The following is a 21,494-nucleotide window of genomic DNA, read 5'->3' as shown; positions in this document are numbered from 1 at the left end:
TCGAGCTTGTCTGGGATAGTCTGGACAGATGATTGAGGCGTCGTCCCAACCCACCCGCTAACGTCAACGAACTTCGTCAAGCGCTCATTCAGGAATGGAACAATATTCCACAGGCAGAAATCAACACTTTAGTCAATTCTATGCGCCTGTGATGCACTGCAGTGGTCAATTCAAGAGGTGGTCATACCCGTTATTAAGTGGGTGATTTTGTTTTTAACCCCTACCACACTTGGTCAAAATTTCACCCAGTTTCTGTTAACCTATGGCCATGATTTTTGCATCATGGAACACTCTTTAAATGCATAACAATTATTCCACCGGTTTGTTTTCATCAAGTTATGTTCAAGCAAAGTTAGTGGAAGTTTCTTATTTTTTTCAGTATATGTATATATATATATATATATATATATATATATATATATAGTTCATGTATATGTGCACAAGTTCTTGGCTTTGTCCAAATATGTGTACTCTATGTTTTAAACCCAATTGAGTATTTGTAGTTTGTATCAGGGGTGGGGAAAATCCCTTTTTTTCACGGTCTGAGACTGATTCTTGATCTCTGAGACTGAAATTATATTTTAAAACCATGTTTTTTTGCTATAGCGGTTTTGATATTAAAACAGTGTTATTTGGAAACAGATTATCCATCTGAATTTAACCTAAAGACTTTATACTTTATAAATTATGCATGTTCTACTATTACAGTATTAGTCTGACGCACCATTGGCATGTTTCGCTTCACAATTCTAGCTCATGTGCGCCAGTTCTTGCCTTGGTCCAGTATGTGTACTGTATGTTATAAACCCAACCCAGTATTTGTAGTTTGTATCGGGGGTGGGTGAAATCCCCTTTTTTCTGGGTTTGGGACCAATTCTTGATCTGTGATCCCAAAATTATTTTTGTTAAACGTGTGTTTGCCAATTCCACTTCTGTCATTCTTGTCGGTCTGAAGCACCTGTCCATTTCTATTATTGGAACAACTTCCTGTCCCTTTAATGGTGGTCTTTCTGCACGTGTTTTTTTGCCTACATAAAATTCTCAAATGACTTGAACCGTTCCCAAATTTAATAAAAATTGGTCAGTTGCAGGCCACACGGTTTTGTTTCTCTATCAGTAGCCAGTAATTTGTGCCGCTTTTAAATTGGTATCTTGTTCGTACGTCTGATTTTAAAGTCTGCCATGAGATATCTCTTTGGTTACGGTAGTATTAATCCATTGCCTCTAGGCTAGACATTTTGTTAAACCCACTGAGCCGGTCACAAGATGAGTCATTAACAATAATAACACCCTTCTTGGTGAGAAAACTATCAAGGTATTACACTACAATTAAAACAAAGGACTAACTGGTTACAATCATTGTCCTGTCATCTCTATGGAAGTGTCGTTGCATTCAACACCTGTGTACGGAGCCAAGTTGGGTCGAGTGGCCGATTCCGACGGTGTTGACAAAAGGCATTTGTGAAATAAAAACGGCTTTTGAAGTAGCATAAAATGTACTGAAATAATATATAAATGTATTTATTTTTGACTGTTCAGTGTAGTGTATCTAATAATTATAATGGACTTTAAAAAAATTGTGGTGGTGAACACGGGTTATTTCTAGAGACAGTAGAAGTCAAATTCATCCAATCAGCGACAATGTTTTTAATCATTTAGTCTAAACATGTGCTAGCTCAAGCTGTCAAAGGCTGCAACGGTATCATCTATTATTAATTTTCTGTACACAGTATTGAATCATCGTACTTTATATACATATATGGGAGTTCAAACTTTTATTCTTTTTTCAATATATTCCATAATGTTAAAAGTAAACAATTTGGGGGGTTTCGCTGTGATAAAACTTTTTTTTCCTTAATGTAATAATGTTTGTTGCTCTGCTTCCATGATTTAAGATAAAAACCACAAATGCCTCTATGATGATTTTTTTAACACTGTTTGGCAAATATCGTTTTTTAAATATTAAATTTACAATGTATATTATTACGTTTTGTTTATTTTAATTCTTCTTTCTTTTTTCTTTTTCTCCCCCAACCCCCCCCCCCCCCCCCCCCCCACACTGGGGTAACGATAACATCACGTTACATAATGGCTACAATGATATTTTTGTAATGTTATGTTTATGTTTATCATCGATTCAAATTTATACAGCATGTAGTATCTCATGGAGAGGCATTTATATAAGCTTACCGCCTGTTTGCCAATCCTTTATTTATTTGAAAAAATTTAAAATTAAAAAAAAAATCTTAACGTTTTCAGAGCAAATGGAGTCAATCATGCAAATATACATCACTATTCAAGAGTTAACACTTTGTCTTTTTTTCCTTTTAGCCAAAATGCAATGTTAATGCAGGATTTTAAATAACTTTTATCAAATTGAAATAGCTTTTACTGGAAACAAAAACATACGTAATATCATCTCCTGATATTTGACTACAACATGGCAAAATTAAAAAAAAAAAATTCATTTCATCATTGGCAATCTTAAATGGCCAATCAGTAATTAAATTATTTTTATTATATTTAATTTTTCAGATTCCATAAATGGATATTGTACTGTTGAACATATAGAAAGTAAGTAGATAGTGTTATAAAATTTTGTCTGGTTTTAATTTTACTTTTATTATAAAGTTAGTTGTAAACCTTTAACTAACCATTTATTTGAATTGTGTGTTCACAGAGTACAACAAAATACAGACCCAGCCTGGGGACTCCTTCTACATCAAGTGCAACTTCGACCGGACCGCTGAAAATGAAGGAGAGCTCACATTTCGCCGTGACGATGTATTGCTGGTGGAGAACACTTTGCACCAAGGATCCATGGGATCGTGGTATGCCTGGCTGGTCGATGACGAAGGCAAAAAGAGCAGAGGGGGAACAATTCCAAACAAAATTGGGTGGGTTAACAAAACAGAGCTTATAGTGTTAGTATTTATTGTACCAGGTAATATACAGAACCGCATGGCAGTTGTTTTTTTATAAACCTTAGTTACATGATACTAGGGTCTTTTTTCTTCCTTTTTTAAGAAAAATTCATGACATATTCCTTTACATACCAGTCGTGATGAAAATATTTACCATTTCTGATAAGACGTTTGTTGTTTATTTCTTTTACGTTCTTCGGGGTATGTTTATTTATGAATTTTATGGTAACCGCTGTGCATATAAACCAGAACATTTTTTTTTTTTTTCATTCTCATAATAATAATATAGCATACCAAATGACTGGGACTGAAGTATTGCAATGGAATGGCTCTTTATTAATAGTCTAGTCAGGCTAGAAACAATACATCACTTGTGTATCGTTATACTTACAGTTTCAAAAATGGACTCGTCCGCGAACTTTCTTAGTTTGATTTCTGTAACATTTATTGTTAGTAGTGTATCAGATGTTTTTGTCAGATGTTCTAAAATGAAGTATCTTTCCTCATATTATACAAAGTAGTGTTATTATACTTTGTAGTAAACACACTCAACTTGCATGTTCGATACTGCAGATAAAAAGCCAGTGGCAGCCTAAACAATGTCACGTGATACAATTACAATGTCATGGCCATTTATGGCCAATTGCAAAAGCTGGACCTTAACAAGGACATCAAAAGTTTCTTAATATTTTTAACGCTACTGTTTCTAACCTGTTTGTAATGTTTTTAATTAATATATCAAAATTTAAGTTTAGTACGAAGCTTTCGAATTAAAATCACATAATCGGAGTACCTGAAATGTTTGTATTAAATGTCGACATTTCCAATCTAATTAGCTCGCTAATTTATACAGAGCATAACATTGTTGTAATGTATTTCGTTATATTACATGTAATTATACATATATAATTTTCGGCAAATATATATATATATATATATATATATATATTTTTTTTTTTTAAAGGCCGTCGTTTAAAAGTTATAAAACTATGTCGAAACTGTAAACAATCGATAGGAGTGTGCTTAGTTTCGGTTCACTACCACTCCAGCTTGACCCGACCTCGTTTGAATATGTAATTTTTGCACACAGCACGCTAGGTAGGTTACAGAGAAATGCGTGTTTTGCAATCGAGTGAGTAGATCTAGTAGTAATTTTCATTTGTGGTTCACGCTTTGTAATCATACTGGGACAAATAAAATATTATCATGTATATTTGTTTTCTTTGCAACTAATGCAAGGTTACGAAATTAGCATTATCAAGTTCTTGTTCATATTTTCGTAAAAGTAGCGGGGTTTGTCAACACCAGCGGTGTTTTGTTTACGAAACTTTCCCATTAGGTGAAATGAAACTGAAAGTAACACCATCAACAATTATTTATTGTTTGAATTTAAGGGAGAATGGATCTCTTTATTATTATTAAATACAAACAATAATTATCTGTAATTAAAATTGTGGCTTTATTTTAACTGCGGCTTATTTAAAGGTGTGGTTTATTTACGAACAAAGGTCGGAACTTGGTCTAAAAACAAGGGGTGCGGTTTATACACCAGTGCGTGTAATAAGCCGGAAAATACGGTAATAATAACACTAAAATTTCATTTTTTATTTTTATTTTTTATTTTATTTTTAGCAGTAAAGCTCAATAAGACGAAGTACCAATATAAAGTGACGTCATCAGATATGACGTTCCCTGACAACATTATTTTTATGTTCATCGAGAAATTGACAAACTCGCTTGCTACAGTTGGACCAATGAATGACGTTAAATTGCAATATTGGCTGGAATGTAGCCCAGTGGTAAAGCGCTCACTTGATGCATGGTCGGTTTGAGGTTGATCCGTGTTGGTGGGTCCATTGGGCTATTTCTTGTTCCAGCCAGTGCACCACAACTGATATATCAAAGGCTGTAATATGTGCTATCCTGTCTGTGGGATGGTGCATATAAAAAGATCCCTTGCTACTAATGGAAAAATGTAGCGGGTTTCCTCTCTAACACTGTATGTCAAAATTACCAAATGACATCCAATAGCCGATTATTAATAAATCAATGTGCTCTATTGGTGTCGTTAAACAAAACAAACTTCTTTTCTTTTCTTTTTAATCGCAATGAATGTGACAGAAGTTTAATGATTGCAGGTTGGATGATGAGGTACTGAGGAGGAGTTTGTTATGAATGTAATAGAAGTTTAATGATTGCAGGTTGGATGACGAGGTACTCGGGAGGACTTTGTTATGAATGTAACGTCAGTTTAATGGTTGCAGGTTGTATGACGAGGTACTGAGGAGGAGTTTGTTATGAATGTAACGTCAGTTTAATGATTGCAGGTTGGATGATGAGATACTGAGGCGGAGTTTGTTATGAATGTAATAGAAGTTTAATGATTGCAGGTTGTATGACGAGGTACTGAGGAGAAGTTTGTTATGAATGTAACGTCAGTTTAATGATTGCAGGTTGGACGACGAGGTACTGAGGAGGAGTTTGTCCGAAAGTATGAGTCTGCATGACTCTGACGAGATCAAGCCGTCCTCTAGACGAGGCTCGGGCTCCACGCGGAGAAGTTTCTTCAGGAGGAAACGCCACCAAAGAAACAACTCCAAGGATAGCCACGATCTTGGATCCTTTTCAGATGCATCCATCAACAGTGATTCATTTCCATTGCCTGATGGTGGGTGTCGGCATTATGTGTTAACAACACACATTTATAGCACTAATGTTCTTTTAGTAAGGGCAAGACGTAGCTCAGTGGTAAAGTACTTGCCTGATGCATGGTCGGTTTAGGATTTCGTTCCAATACTTGATGGTGGGTGTCGGCATTATCTGTCGACAACACACATTTATAGCACTAACATTCTCTTATCCATTCAGCTTTACAACCAGAAAATGTTTTCATTACTGTGGCAAAATATGCTTAAAAACATTATAAATAAATAATTGTAGGTATCACATAAAGCATATTATGTTCCAAAACCTCAAATTCGGGTAAAATGTGTGAACCATGGGACCTTTTTACCATGTATTTCCATCATTCTAGCCTCAAAATTAGTTGTAATCCATGTAAAATGCGTGGGGATTCAATGATTAAATTATTTTTACCATGTTTTAATTTTTCAGATTCCATATTTGGATATAGTACTGTTGAACGTATAGAAAGTAAGTAGATAGTGTTATACAATTTTAAATTCAAGTGTTACATTTATATATTATTTTAAACATTTATTTCATTTTAATTTGGTATTTCAGTAGGTGGTATATAATGTCTATAGAGTATTTAACTTTGATGTGAGTCTTCATTGTTTTGTGATATATTATTCTGGATAAATAAATATGTTTTTAATGTTAAACAGGCTATCAAAATGTTTTTGGTTTCTATCACAGTTTGGTTTTAAATGGATTGGGTAGAAATTATTTTAAAAACAAGAGGCATCTCTAAGAATATTGTTGAGTGTGCATATTGATGAAAAAATTCCACAAATTGTGATTTTAATCATTAAACACATAATGAATAAATTAATCAGTATAGTCTATGTATCATGGAACTTTTGGGTTTTAAAGTCTTGAAGTAGCAATATTTTTTGTCATTTGAAAATTGATTAGCAACTACTATTTAATGTTTTAAAATTGCGTAGCAAATCGCGACACAAAACTGAACAAAATGTTCCCTGTATATTATTGAGTTTTGTAATAGTGGATACTTTTTACAGAGCTCTGATACATATCTGTGTTGTTTTTAGGTTCGATGGTTCGCCCCGTTCTACTGCTCGCTCCTCTGTCAGATTCCATCATCAACAAGCTCATTTCGGAATCACCAGACAAGTACTGTTCCTGTCCAATCAGTAAGATTTGTAGTTAATCATTCCATCTAATCTGGGGCCCCAGGACATAGCTCTGTGGTAAAGTGCTCACCTTATGTGTGGTCTGTCTAGAATCAATCCTTGTTGATTGGCCCTTTGGACTGATAAATAAAAGGCTATGGTATGTGCTATCCTGCCTGTGTGATGGTGCATATAAAAGATCCCTTGCAACTAATGGGAAAAAATGTAGTGGGTTTCCTCTCTAAGACTATATGTCAAAATTACCATACTGTGTCCGAATGACCAAATGTTTGACATCCAATAGCCGATGATTAATTAATGAATGTGCTCTACTGGTGTTGTGAAAGAAAACAAAACTTTTTTAAGTGTACATTTGCCTGTTTGTTTCAGCTGTGCTGAACTCGTCTGCCCACCAGATGGAGCAGAGTGTGACGGAAGGCTGTATCATAGACTACTGGAAGAGAGACGACCAGCACGAGTGTATCTATGTCAGTTCTATTAGAGAAGTCTGTGATCGAGTGAGTATTGTCATTTCTATTCGAGAAAAATTAACTTGCTGTTAGTGAAAACAGTCTGTTCGATATTGATTTGAGCAATTTAAGATAAAATATTTTGTACTGGGTGTATTATATCCATAGAATTTTTGTGTAATTAAAATAACAATTGCAGCATTTGGATCTTCTTAATACATCTAAACAAACCTGTGCAGCATTCTCGTCTTTACATAATACAGTCAAATCCGCTTATTTGGATGTGCCTCGTGCAACAAAAATATATTCAAATAAGCGGCATATTCAATAAACCGAAGGTACAGTTTCGACATACGATATACCCAATTAAGACCTCGTTGATTTATGCAAACCCTAATTACGATTCTCCCAATTTGGGCCTCATGACATGTGGAATTTTCGTCAAAAACCGGTAAGTATTTTGTGTTAATAAAATACCGATTCCAAGTTCCATATTGTGACTCTGTTGCCATTATCAAGTTTGTCTATAAACTTGATAAATACAAGAGACAACAGTTAATGCCGTTTGTACGCCTAGAAGCAGAAGTGACTAAACATCTAATGACCCAGATAAAACCACCGGAAGCTCAATTAGACTGGCCACAGTCAAATAATTAAAAGGCCGTTATTAACTTCTTGATAATTAAATGGCCATTATTAACTTCTTTGTACATTTGTAAATCAAGTGCAACAAGACCCCACCCCAACCACCCAATATAATCTTGAATAAGTAGTCATTTTACCAGGACGTCTATCTGACTATTATCTGTGTGCATTTGTAACTGATTTGACAGGTAAACTAGACTGGCCAAAGTCAAATAAGTGAAAGGCCGTTATTCAATGTAACAGAAGGAAAAACACAAACACAAACGCTAATATTGGGCCCGATATTGGAATGTCTTTTTGTCTGGCGACGGAAAACCATTCTGATAAGGCCTTCTCCACATTGGCTGCTTTTCCTGTTCTCTGTCTTTTTCGTTCTGGGTTAGCATTGGCTAGATACTGGGCACATATCTCGTCGTATTTCTGAGCCAAAGATAAATCGTTTCCTTTCCGTTTATTTGCCATGTTGACATTGTGAAAAAAAAAGAGTTCTTGTCAATATTTATAGCCAAAAGATGATTAATCCAACTTGCTAAGAAAATCTCCTACAACTTACCTTTTGTCGGCATTTAACAATTTAAACAATAATCACCATAATCGGTCACCCCAAATGGGGCCTCACATTGTGAGCTGCAGAGGAAAAATCACGTGATCAAAAGATCCCGCTAAAAATAACACTAGTAGCAAACGGCTTTTGTTTGTTACTGTCACCGACAATTCATAGAGAAAAATATCTGACAAGTGTTTATTTATGGATTAAACATACACTGCTTCAAAAGTGGCCGACATGAGATTAAGGGATGCCTGCTTACGAAACGCACATGGCCGCCAACAAGGTGGGAATGACCGACTTTGATCCTTGATTGTCCTGCATTGTCTCGGCCATTGGGTCACATTTGAGATGAATCTCAGAGTTCATGGATTAATTACGATGTAATTAGGAAATGTATTGATTAATAACGAGTCATCCGAAATAATTTAAGAAACAAGAAAACAAGTTTGTTGTAAGTCTTTTTCCTTTTTTTAAACAATGAAATTAAATAAAATTAAAAGTATTCATTTTTGCATGTACGATAGTATGGTATTACGTACGATCATAAATTAAAAAAAAACACATCAAGTAACACAAACTTTCCTATGTTTTACGTGCAATTGCCATTCGGCAAGGATAATTTTATATTCAAATATCCAAAAACACGTTAAAAAACACATCCAATTAACCGTTGGATTTTGTATTGTCATAATGGCAAATGGTTCCGTGCAGGACAAACATATTCAAATATCCGAAATATTCAATAATCCGACATCCAATTAAGTGGATTTGACTGTATATAGATTTTAGAGAAATGGGTGTTAGTTTATTTTTTATTAAATGATTCTGGTGTTGGAGATTGATTTGTCCTGACGATGTTTTGTTTGTGTCCTTTTCAGAAAGTACACTGTTTGATGAATGTTGGCCCCTCTGTGATTGAAAGACTACACCGACTAAAAATATATCCTATTGTGATCTTTGTAAGACACAAAAGTCCTAAACAAATCAGGTTTGTGTGTTTTGTATTTGATCTGTATAGTAAGAAACTACTGACATTTGTATTTCATTACTCAATCAAAACTCATAACGGTGCATATCTTGTGCTGATTACATCTTGAACCCTAAAGAAAACAAATTGTCCGTTTCTGAGAACCTGGCCCTACGTAGAAAACAAAAGCCGACAGTAGTGTTTGGAATGGGTTGGAATTTTATTATTATTCATCAGTGACAATTGGTTTGCACCAACAGATCAGTGTTCGATGACACATTTGGTTTGAATTAAATGAACATAAGAAGGATTTGAATTGCAAGCACTGTGTACCTATTGTCATGTAATTAAATGAACATAAGGATTTGAATTGCAAGCACTGTGTACCTATTGTCGTGTAATTAAATGAACATAAGGATTTGAATTGCAAGCACTGTGTACCTATTGTCATGAACATAAGGATTTGAATTGCAAGCACTGTATACCTGTTGAAATGAACATAAGGATTTGAATTGCAAGTACTGTGTACCTATTGTCACATAAGGATTTGAATTGCAAGCACTGTGTACCTATTGTCGTGTAATTAAATGAACATAAGAAGGATTTGAATTGCAAGCCCTGTGTACCTATTGTGGTGTAATTAAATGAACATAAGAAGGATTTGAATTGCAAGCACTGTGTACCTATTGTGGTGTAATTAAATGAACATAAGAAGGATTTGAATTGCAAGCACTGTGTACCTATTGTGGTGTAATTAAATGAACATAAGAAGGATTTGAATTGCAAGCCCTGTGTACCTATTGTGGTGTAATTAAATGAACATAAGAAGGATTTGAATTGCAAGCCCTGTGTACCTATTGTGGTGTAATTAAATGAACATAAGAAGGATTTGAATTGCAAGCCCTGTGTACCTATTGTGGTGTAATTAAATGAACATAAGAAGTATTTGAATTGCAAGCCCTATGTACATATTGTGGTGTAATTAAATGAACATAAGAAGGATTTGAATTGCAAGCACTGTGTACATATTGTCGTGTAATTAAATGATTTGAATTGCAAGCCCTGTGTACCTATTGTGGTGTAATTAAATGAACATAAGAAGGATTTGAATTGCAAGCCCTGTGTACCTATTGTCGTGTAATTAAATGAACATAAGAAGGATTTTAATTGCAAGCCCTGTGTACCTATTGTCATGTAATTAAATGAACATAAGAAGGATTTGAATTGCAAGCCCTGTGTACCTATTGTGGTGTAATTAAATGAACATAAGAAGGATTTGAATTGCAAGCACTGTGTACCTATTGTCGTGTAATTAAATGAACATAAGAAGGATTTGAATTGCAAGCCCTGTGTACCTATTGTCGTATTCACTAGGTTAGACTCTACAAATGGCTACGTTTACCTTTAATAACTGTTTAATATAATGTTTCTTTATGTACACATGAAAACAGACACATCCCCAACTTATTTAAATCGATTCCATCATCTAAATTGAAGGAACAATTACAGTTAACATTTTCCCACAAAATCAGTTATGGACTTTTATAATCAATCATCACATCAGTAGAGCCCAACTAGTGTGTTTTCGATTTTAATCAGCACATCGCAGGTGACACATCTCGGGGACAAGTCGGATTTCTGTCGGATGTGAATGAGATTTACTCGTTTGAAGAATTAATTATAATAATAATGATGATCCGATATTCTGTAAATACTATTTTCATTGTTTATTGATAGTACTAATCTAATCTGTATTGTCATCAACAGAGATGTTCGTGACGTGCAGTTTCTTCCCGAGAAGTTGACGAACAAATCGGCGAAAGAATCTTTCGAACAGCACAATAAGATTGAGTCTGATTACTATCACTTGTTTTCTGGTAAGTTATAAAAGATTTGTTTAAAATATAGTCACAACTTTAAAAGGAAGATATATAATATATTGCAAATATTCAAATAGTTTTTGCATTGCCTGACATTTTCTAGGCACTATTGATTATCTTCCCTTTTTTTCCTTTTTTTTTAAAACTCTAGATTACTAATATGAGTGTTTGATCTCTGGACCAAGTGACAAAATAATCATAGCCACATAGTTTAAAATATGCTGATGTGTTTTTAGGCAAACATTCATTTCCTTTACTAAACTGGCTCTTTTATCCTTTCCAAGCAATAATGGGACTCTATTATCACATAATTACAAACTTCTTGTAGTTATACAATTTACTCTATTCTGATTGGACGACATCACTTAAAAACTAAATATTATCTTTCGATAAACCTCAAAAGATGATGTCATTACATCCACAGGAACATCATTACATAAAACAGGTCATGAAAAGGATGTTAGAAACTGATTTTGGTGTATTTTTAACTAAACAGAAGTGTTGTTTGTAATTATATAAATTGTGTGTCATTTTATGTGAATTTATGTATAACGGTCACAAATTTATTATAAAATTGTTTTGCTTCACTGCAATTTTATACAATTTGTGATAAATTCACAAAAAATTACAAGCAATTCTTATGTTTTTGTATATTATTATTATTGTTTCCAGTGATGATTTTGACTTCTAATGTGATGTAATGTTTTTTTTTCAGTGGTTATCCATGGAGACAACCTTGCTAAAATGTGCATGCATATCAAAACAAAAATTGCAGCTGAGCAGAAAAAGCCCATTTGGATTCCAGTGTCGCGGTCATGATATTGACATTTCAACTGACAGACAGTTTCATTGCGTTCACAGTTTGTTTTTGGACCAAGCAACCCTAGCCATTGGACTTGGTCAAGTTATGTACACCTTAGTGCTTTGGTGTCAGTGGTGGTATAGGTTTAGATGATATGTGCCGGGACTGCGGATCTGCATTGCTTAGAATCAGCTGTGCCATACCTATAGATTATTGCATGAGCAGGAGTGCCATACAAAATTTATGGAACGAAATTGGGAATTATTTGATTCCCTGAGTAAGAGCAAGGGTATAAAACAATCCCCAGGCGAATTCCATTAATTTCAGGTGGTACTTAAGCAAATGTGATAATTCTACTATTAACTACAGACCGTAATTTATAGCAAACATTAAGTATGATTGCATTTGTTACACAATCCATGCTAATAACATTCAACAAGGTCAGTTACAGAGATGAAGAATTACTGAATCATACATGTAGTAAATAAAACAACATAAATCCAGCTACCATATATTAATTAAATCCATAAAGAAAAAAAGTTAGTCGATGCAAGTTAAAAATTTCAGAGATACGTCAATGTCCATTTCACAAGCAGCAACTGCCACAAGCTTGCAGCTGCTATACAGACTAGTGATGACAGGTGTATAATAACAATATTGTTATGGCCCATGCCATAAAGATGGTATGAAGTAATATGATAATTATATGTAAAGTATGTGTGTAGTAATGAAACGTAATGTGTTTGAACGTAGCTCAGTTTTCTTTCGTTGCATCGATGTGGACCACTTGCCTGTGCTTTATGTTTTCGTCCATGTTCTGAGGTTGATTTCTACTTGCACCGACTCTTGCAATCACCATTACAAATATTTTGCCAGACAGTCGCAAATACCACTGAGTGTAGAACATAGATGTTGTTGCCCTTCAAATAGTGTGTATACCTTAAAGGACTTTCCAGTGTTACCAAGTGTCTTAAGCTTAGATTACACTGTACGATGTAACACAACTATTGTTGAGTTGAGTCACGTCATGTAGTGTATATGAAAAAACAGTCATCTGTGATTCATTTTTAGTAGGCCCGACGCCATTTGACACGACCAAACATGTCCTATTGCAGATGATATCTGTCATATAGAGTGACTCACGACGATATGCTACCATCCAGTTGAATCATATAATGTGATGTATGTTTTAGTGGCTGTATGTTAAACATAATACAGCTGCCGATAACAATAAACTGTAGAGTCATCACGCAGACAAATCTTTCCTTCAACTTTCAAACAGAAGTCTTCATATAAAGACTTTAAATAAATGTTATAAAATATTTGTTATACAACCAACTTTATTGTGATATAATGCAGTATAATAAATGCAATCTTAAAATGTAAAATGACCATTTGATATGAAGGTAAATGTAAATTTATTGTACATAAATATTTGAAAGCGTTATATCTCGAATTAAATTAGGCTCAATTCAGATGTAGATATGAGAGTTGGTTATTTGGAGATATGCTTTGTTTTTGTACCATGAATTGACAAGTTAACTTAATAAAGAGAGATTGGAAAATTATTTTTTGGTTAACCACCATTTTCATTTAGTAGCAGTAATAGAGCAGGCACTAATCTAACTGGTGAAATGTGTGTGTGTGTGGGGGGGGGGGTTGGGTGGTGGGGGGGGTCACCAAAAGTTAGCTTAAGTAACCAAGTTGTCAGCAGTAGTAAGAAGTCAAATTTTGTAAAAATCACACAATAGACGTCAAGATACTGACTTGTTTATTATGGCGTTTATGATGATCTAATACTGAGCATGTCCACTAGTTATTTCAGTAAAACTAGGATTGAAAACTGATTGTGGTCTGAATTAAAGTAATCTTTTACACAACTGCTGGTTCACTTTGCCATCTTTTATCAAACTTTCTTTTTTTCTGGAAAGGGAGAAGTCACTTGCCTCCTATTTCAATCCTAGATTAGTGCTTGGTAGAGAAAACTAACACTTCATAGCTATTAGCTTTATTTCTGAATAAAATACAACGAAAAGATATATGGTTGTGAAAATCGAACTACTGGTGAACATTTAATGTATGTGTCATAGTGTACAGTTTTTGTAGACTACTGTCTGTCTAATTTAATCGAATCATTACTTTCAGAATCTTTCTCTCTAAGTTGTTATATGATAGTCTAATAGCAGGTAAATATTACCTATGTATATTCTGGTCTGTACCACACATCAGAAGAAAGGAATTCTTTAATGGATATTGTAATGTGATATTTGAACATTTGCCACTTAAAACAATCATGCTTGTGTGTAAATGTTATCATTATGTGATTCTTTTGTAGATTTTCTTAGTAGAACAAATTAGAACTGTTGTTATTGACAGAAAGTCAACTTATTTTGAAGGATGTTTTTATGTAGGTGTTATTTACTCTGAAATTCGTCTTCACTGAGACTAATAGTTCATTATTGCCTTAGATCATGACTTCGTCTTCAGTTTTTATTGTATTTTGTGTTATAAAACACATGAATTTTCAGAAACAGTTGGATTAAAAGTGTTCTAAATTGTAAACATTTATTTCTACTCCACTGTAAAATCCACTGGTGTTACTTGAATGGTGCAAAAATGCTTGCTAAATTTTTTTAGTTTTTACTTAATAAAGTAAAATGACGGTGACCATAGGTGTAAGTTGTTTGCCATTCACAAATATGTAAAATAAAAAATGTGTGGTAGTGCCAACAATCCTGTTGCATTGAGACCGAAATGGTGGAATAATTGATCAGTTGTTGTGTTCGTTCTGTTTGTATTATGGCACAGTTTGGTGCTAGTTTTGTGTTGTGAGGTCACCAGACACAAACCTGCTACAAGTATTTCCTACCAGCTCTAGAATAAACATGAATTTCTGGCAGGATGGTAGACATATATTATATCATTGTTTACGGCAACATAAAGTCTGGTTTTCATCACATTTATTTATTGCTACAAAAGATATGCATCTCTATAATTTGTTCATGTTCTGTGATGTTTGTAATTTAGTCATTGTTAGTGGCTGGTACATGAAATCATGCTTGTGCCTTTTCTTGCTCACCTTTTCTGTAATTTTGTATTTGTTATTATTCATAAAATACTATTGGTTGCCTGCTACTATGTTGTTACACTGTTTGTACAAAGTGCCTTGTGTTTGCAGTTGTTTCATTGTCCGAGACAATTCTGCCAGAGTTGCCTTCCCATATGCATCTGGCTAGAGTCATCAGTCCATGTGCATTTGTTGAATTTGCTGGAATATAATTACGCATCTGGCCAGAGTTCTTGACTCTCATAGGTGGTTACTGGACTCTGCATATGATGAGAGTTGCATTATTATGCATTTGGTCCGAGTCCTCTGCTAATATGCTTTTGGCAAAGGTTGTCCGTCATTGTGAATTTGATTGAATGCTAACTGTTAGTATGCCCATACAATTTACAGATAGGTGCATCAGTCCTGGACACAAGCCGAGATGTAGCCAGATATTGTACCCATGATGGAGTTGTGTGTGTGGACCTTGTTACATAAATGTGTCTTTGACTACAGGTGTCTGCCCATCTGTGCTTAGTTGATTTGGGCGACAGCTGCCCATCATTGTGTTTTCTGTTATTATTTTTTGCAGCATTCTTTTTACATGCTTCATTCATTGTTTTAAAAAAAACCCTCTTCATTTTAATTTGTGGTAAGGTGTGTTTTCTCATTTTGCTAATAACAGATTTGTGGCACATTGTTTTTTGGGGTGTTTGTTTTTACAAAGTATGAACTTGTGAATCAGGATGTATTATAATTATTAACAATGTACTGCATTGTTTGGGTCAAATTTTATGAGTCACAAATGTTTTTTGTTTGTGTAAATTCAGTTAAATCCTTTAAAGTCACAGACCCTAGTTTGAACCCGTGAGGAGAGACACTAAGTTTGGTTAATCCCCCAATGGTAACACATCTCGATAAAGTCACAGACCCTAGTTTGAACCCGTGAGGAGAGACACTAAGTTTGGTTAATCCCCCAATGGTAACACATCTCGATAAAGTCACAGACCCTAGTTTGAACCCGTGAGGAGAGACACTAAGTTTGGTTAATCCCCCAATGGTAACACATCTCGATAAAGTCACAGACCCTAGTTTGAACCCGTGAGGAGAGACACTAAGTTTGGTTAATCCCCCAATGATAACACATCTCGATAAAGTCACAGACCCTAGTTTGAACCCGTGAGGAGAGACACTAAGTTTGGTTAATCCCCCAATGGTAACACATCTCGATAAAGTCACAGACCCTAGTTTGAACCCGTGAGGAGAGACACTAAGTTTGGTTAATCCCCCAATGGTAACACATCTCGATAAAGTCACAGACCCTAGTTTGAACCCGTGAGGAGAGACACTAAGTTTGGTTAATCCCCCAATGGTAACACATCTCGATAAAGTCACAGACCCTAGTTTGAACCCGTGAGGAGAGACACTAAGTTTGGTTAATCCCCCAATGGTAACGCATCTCGATAAAGTCACAGACCCTAGTTTGAACCCGTGAGGAGAGACACTAAGTTTGGTTAATCCCCCAATGGTAACACATCTCGATAAAGTCACAGACCCTAGTTTGAACCCGTGAGGAGAGACACTAAGTTTGGTTAATCCCCCAATGATAACACATCTCGATAAAGTTACAATAGAGTGAAACTAGAGTCTTTGAGTTTGAAATGGGAATATACAGTCTTAAAAATAGACTATGGCACCTCTCCATAACTTTATTTCTCAGATTTTGTGCATTTTTAGAATTAAGAAGAATTCATTTCATGTCATTATACGAACATCGGGATGACCAGAATCAGTTGAGATGTACAGAAATACCAGTCGAAACAATAAAATCAAAGTACGGTCTGATTTCTATTGTCAAGAACGGTTCCACTAACATGTCGTTATGTTTAAAAACTAGGGTCTGTCACTTTGTTAAGAAAAATATCAGTACTTTTGGACATACTGTGATTAATAAATTAGAGGGACATTGTGGCAGTAGTTGTTGCAAAATTGTATCAAAGTTTTGAAAAACCCGCAGTTATTTGTATGTTTTATTATAATGATGGTAATCTTCTGAAGAGTAGAATCAAGGGTTGAAATTTGTCAGGGTTTGACTCTGTATTTGTAATTTGGCGGTGGTGACCGACCTGAAACTGTAGGTGTATTTATGTGTACAGGTGTCGAGCGTTTTCTGACGCGAGTCTTCACCACCTGCCAAATGACACATTCCACAAGTACGACTGACTGGCCTTACTTTCGTGTTTCTGGTTGTGATTTCAGTCTTTGTTCAATTCAGGTATTTCAAAATAAGCAAATCAGGGAACCGACCAATGAACAGAATGTTTTAATGGTTCAGCAGACATTCTTTTACTGTCACTTGCATTCATTTTTTTTTTCCAATGAATTTTTTTTTGTTTTTAAATTTCATTGCTATAGAATCAGCTATGTGATATTAAGCATATGACATTACCCAAACATCAACTTTTATATGTTGTGTCCAATTGTCTTAACATTTCATATTTACAAAGTAGAAAAAATTTCAAGTATGATGACACTTTTTGCAGAAAAAGATTTCAACAGACCTTTTTAAGATGCTTAATGTTCATTAAAAAACCGGCCTCGGTGGCGTCGTGGTTAGGCCATCGGTCAACAGGCTGGTAGGTACTGGGTTCGGATCCCAGTCAAGACATGGGATTTTTAATCCAGATACCGACTCCAAACCCTGAGTGAGTGCTCTGCAAGGCTCAATGGGTAGGTGTAAACCACATGCACCGACCAGTGATCCATAACTGGTTCAACAAAGGCCATGTTTTGTGCTATCCTGCCTGTGGGGAGCGCAAATAAAAGATCCCTTGCTGCTAATCGGAAAGAGTAGCCCATGAAGTGGTGACAGCGGGTTTCCTCTCAAAATCTGTGTGGTCCTTGACCATATGTCTGACGCCATATAACCGTAAATAAAATGTGTCGAGTTAAATAAAACATTTCTTTTTTTTCATTAAAAATACTTAAGATTTAAATTTTGAAGAACAGTTCTGTTATTATTGTTAATAAGGTCTGTAAATAGCTCATATTTTGTGCATTATATACTTCCCATTGTGGTCAGATGATACAGCTTATTTTTGTGTTTATATCCAATTATGGTTCAAGAACGCTATCCTGGGTATGCAACTCATTTTTCTGGACTGCCTCCCTATACCATAAATAAAATGTTTTGGAGAGAGAGAGAGAGAGAGAGCGGAGGGAGCGAGAGGTCGATAAGGAGGAAGAAAAGAAGCATGTTGATGTGCATTTATATTTTACAGTTAACAGTAAAAGACTGACGAAATTCCTCATTCACTCTTTGTTTTTAACAGGATAAAGCCGATATCAATACTTGTCAGGCCACCCAGAATTAAACATTTACGTGAACCCATTTATGGGTTATGCAACAACAAATTCAGGCAATCCATTTCATTTTTGTGTAACATCTAAATGTCCTAAATTTAATGTGTGAACATAAAAAATGGGTTACGTAAAACTAGATTTGTGCAAGCAGTGCATAAAGGAAAGTTTTCAGTAGAGCTGGGCAGTATACCATATATACCATTTGGTATCGGTATTATGTCAATACCGATTTACCATACAGAACAAATTTCAAACTTCTGAAATTTCGGTATTGAAAAAAGATTTCCCGGAAAGCACTAATAATATATCTGACGAACGCAATATGGGTTGGTATAAATCAGACAATAGCCTTGTGTATGGAATTTATTTGTATTTAGATGAAATTAGTGGGTGAGCCATAACACAGGCATGCATTTAAAGCTGAGTATACCGAAAACAGTGCTTGATATCAGTATCATGTCAATACCGATACCGAGGTAAATCGCCCCAAAAATACCGACCTCGATACCGAACCTCCAATTTCAATACCGCCCAGCTCTCGTTTTCAGATGTCTGCATGTGACATCAGATTTTCCATTGATGCCAGTGGTGGTAAAAATGGGAGGCAATCCAATAGTCTAGTGGGGCTTTATTTTAAATGGATTAAGTATTAGCAGTCTTTTCCTATTGAGTTAAACAAAATCATGGCTTTTAATCACTTTCAGTCTAAAAGTAAATGCGGGTAAACAAGATTTTGCTCATATTTACAAGTAAATTAGTTAAATTTTAATCACACTAACAATTATTATTATTTCTCGAGATCAGATTTGTAATTTTCGGAAGTAAGGAATCATTCATCTTTTATTTTGTCCATCCCTGATAAATTGCTTGAATCTGTGTCTGATATTGCTATTTATCTTGTCTTGCATTTACTAACTGAATGTATTCATACATTCTTTTGTACAACTGGACACCCATTATATATTCTTTTCTTAATTGGCATTGAGAGGGGTGGATTAAATTAACACGGTTTCCCACATGTGCGCACACCACATTCATTGTACCAGTAGTATATTTATGTAGACTGAGTAGCAATATATGTCTGGAACAAATTAAATATGGCATATCTTTGACTGTTACCTTTTTTTTCATCTTGTTGAAGAAGGGCGTGGAGGGTCTTCGCTGCTGTCAGTTTGGATGGGAGTGTTAATAATTGAATTAAATGGAATTGATTCAACATATTTATGGAAAGTCAAATTTAAAAAAGAAAGGAACAAAATCTGTACAAAAACTGTTATAGTTGTATTACGAGTTCATTTCTGGAACTGCTTTTGTTCCCAAACTCCAGGCTTGGTCGTCTTTTTTTTTTTTTTTTAAATACATATATATTTTCAAATTACCATTATTCTATGACTATGATTATGTGTAAATGGTGATTTTTGTTTGCATCAAATTGCCATTAGAGAAAACTTTAATGCGAGACTTTGTTTTCTTGTTTATCCTGCTGTATTGTGATTATTTAAAACTCTGTTAATGATGGTTTAAAAAATGCAGATATTAGTATTTTTGGCTTCACTTTTGAATCATAAAATTATTTCAGTTTTTTCAGTTTTTTTCCCTTCTATTAAATTATGTTGGCAATGAATGCTGGCAAATGTCTCAAATTTGTAAATCATTATTGAAAACGATACAAACCATTTTGTGAGGTTCAGCTTCCTGTAATTGTTTATGCTTGTAACTGCCAGTTGAACACTTACATATATTATGTGCCACCATACAGATGAATTGCAAATAAATTGCTTTCAAAACAATTTTTGTTGATTATTAATTTATATATTTGAATCTGACTCTGTTGTAGCAATATTCCGGATTTCCTTTATCTATTTATTTCAAGGTGATTGTAAGGTTGTATCCAATTAAGATTGACCCATGTAGGATCATAAAACCTTGCATGCAAGTACAACTTGGAATGACAGTGTGTCCTGTACTATAACTAGGTCACAGCAACCTACTTTTGATGGGAGTATCATGTATTTCACTTGTTCATTATTACATTATAGAATGATGCCATAATTCAATTATTTATACAAAATATCAATATGTGGTTATGTACTTATAGGAACAAATCAAATGAATATATTTTCAGGTTGTTGGGCCAATAATTAGGTCCGTGGTCTGACAATATGCCTGTAAATGATTAGTTGTTTGTGAGAAAGAAAGAAGTCCGTGAGCCATTAAAACTCACTCTAGGTGGACCATCATGAGTAGGTCGGCACCACTCCACCCTTCCCCTCTCCACCCCCAAATCTGAAGATTATGAATTGGCCCTTCCAAAGTTTGATTTGTGTAATGACACCATTGGTTTATAATCATCATCTACTAGTATCAAACATTTCATCATTGTGACAACAGAGGAAAATAAACCCTACATTTTCCCCCCATTAGCAGCAGGGGATCTTTGATATACAAACGAATGTGTACCATTTACAAGTTGCTCAACGTCTGCTGAATTATCTATTGGCTACAATCTTGTACCACAGCCCATAGGGTTTTTCAGTTATCCACCCTCAATCATTTGAACATTTTTATATTATGTTCTTTTAACGTGAACTTGTTTGTATAGCCACTGTTGATGGTTGTAGAGAGAAAGAGGGAGTCCCATATTGAATATTCCAAAGCGTTGCAGTCATGAGACTTTAAAAAAGGAAATCTCAAAATGTTGGGGAAAAGATAACCCTTGATGAAGTAAAGGAGTGCATTTTATCCTCCAGGCTACAGGTTTGATAGAAAAAGAAGAAAAGATAACCCTTGATGAAGTAAAGGAGTGCATTTTATCCTCCAGGCTACAGGTTTGATAACCCTTGATGAAGTAAAGGAGTGCATTTTATCCTCCAGGCTACAGGTTCGATAGAAAAAGAAGAAAAGATAACCCTTGATGAAGTAAAGGAGTGCATTTTATCCTTCAGGCTACGGGTTCGATAGAAAAAGAAGAAAAGATAACCCTTGATGAAGTAAAGGAGTGCACCTTGATGAAGTAAAGGAGTGCATTTTAT

General features: G+C 34.9%; 1 protein-coding gene across 1 annotated transcript in view; it reads left to right on the top strand.

Annotated features, from left to right (window-relative positions):
- Nucleotides 1-15,183, top strand: part of LOC121378415 (disks large homolog 5-like) — a 54,791-nt gene extending 39,608 nt beyond the window's left edge. The window contains exons 19-26 of the mRNA XM_041506579.1: nucleotides 2,681-2,897; nucleotides 5,378-5,592; nucleotides 6,039-6,077; nucleotides 6,659-6,760; nucleotides 7,130-7,257; nucleotides 9,283-9,392; nucleotides 11,139-11,248; nucleotides 11,967-15,183. Of these exons, the coding sequence (XP_041362513.1) occupies nucleotides 2,681-2,897; nucleotides 5,378-5,592; nucleotides 6,039-6,077; nucleotides 6,659-6,760; nucleotides 7,130-7,257; nucleotides 9,283-9,392; nucleotides 11,139-11,248; nucleotides 11,967-12,070 (1,025 nt within the window). The 3' untranslated portion in view covers nucleotides 12,071-15,183. The remainder of the gene's footprint in view (nucleotides 1-2,680; nucleotides 2,898-5,377; nucleotides 5,593-6,038; nucleotides 6,078-6,658; nucleotides 6,761-7,129; nucleotides 7,258-9,282; nucleotides 9,393-11,138; nucleotides 11,249-11,966) is intronic.
- Nucleotides 15,184-21,494: the final 6,311 nt, after the last annotated feature.

Source organism: Gigantopelta aegis, chromosome 8, assembly GCF_016097555.1.
Source record: "Gigantopelta aegis isolate Gae_Host chromosome 8, Gae_host_genome, whole genome shotgun sequence".
In the NCBI taxonomy this organism is placed as follows: domain Eukaryota; kingdom Metazoa; phylum Mollusca; class Gastropoda; order Neomphalida; family Peltospiridae; genus Gigantopelta; species Gigantopelta aegis.
Note: the sequence above shows the minus strand (reverse complement) of the source record. Positions and strands in the feature narration are given on the sequence as shown.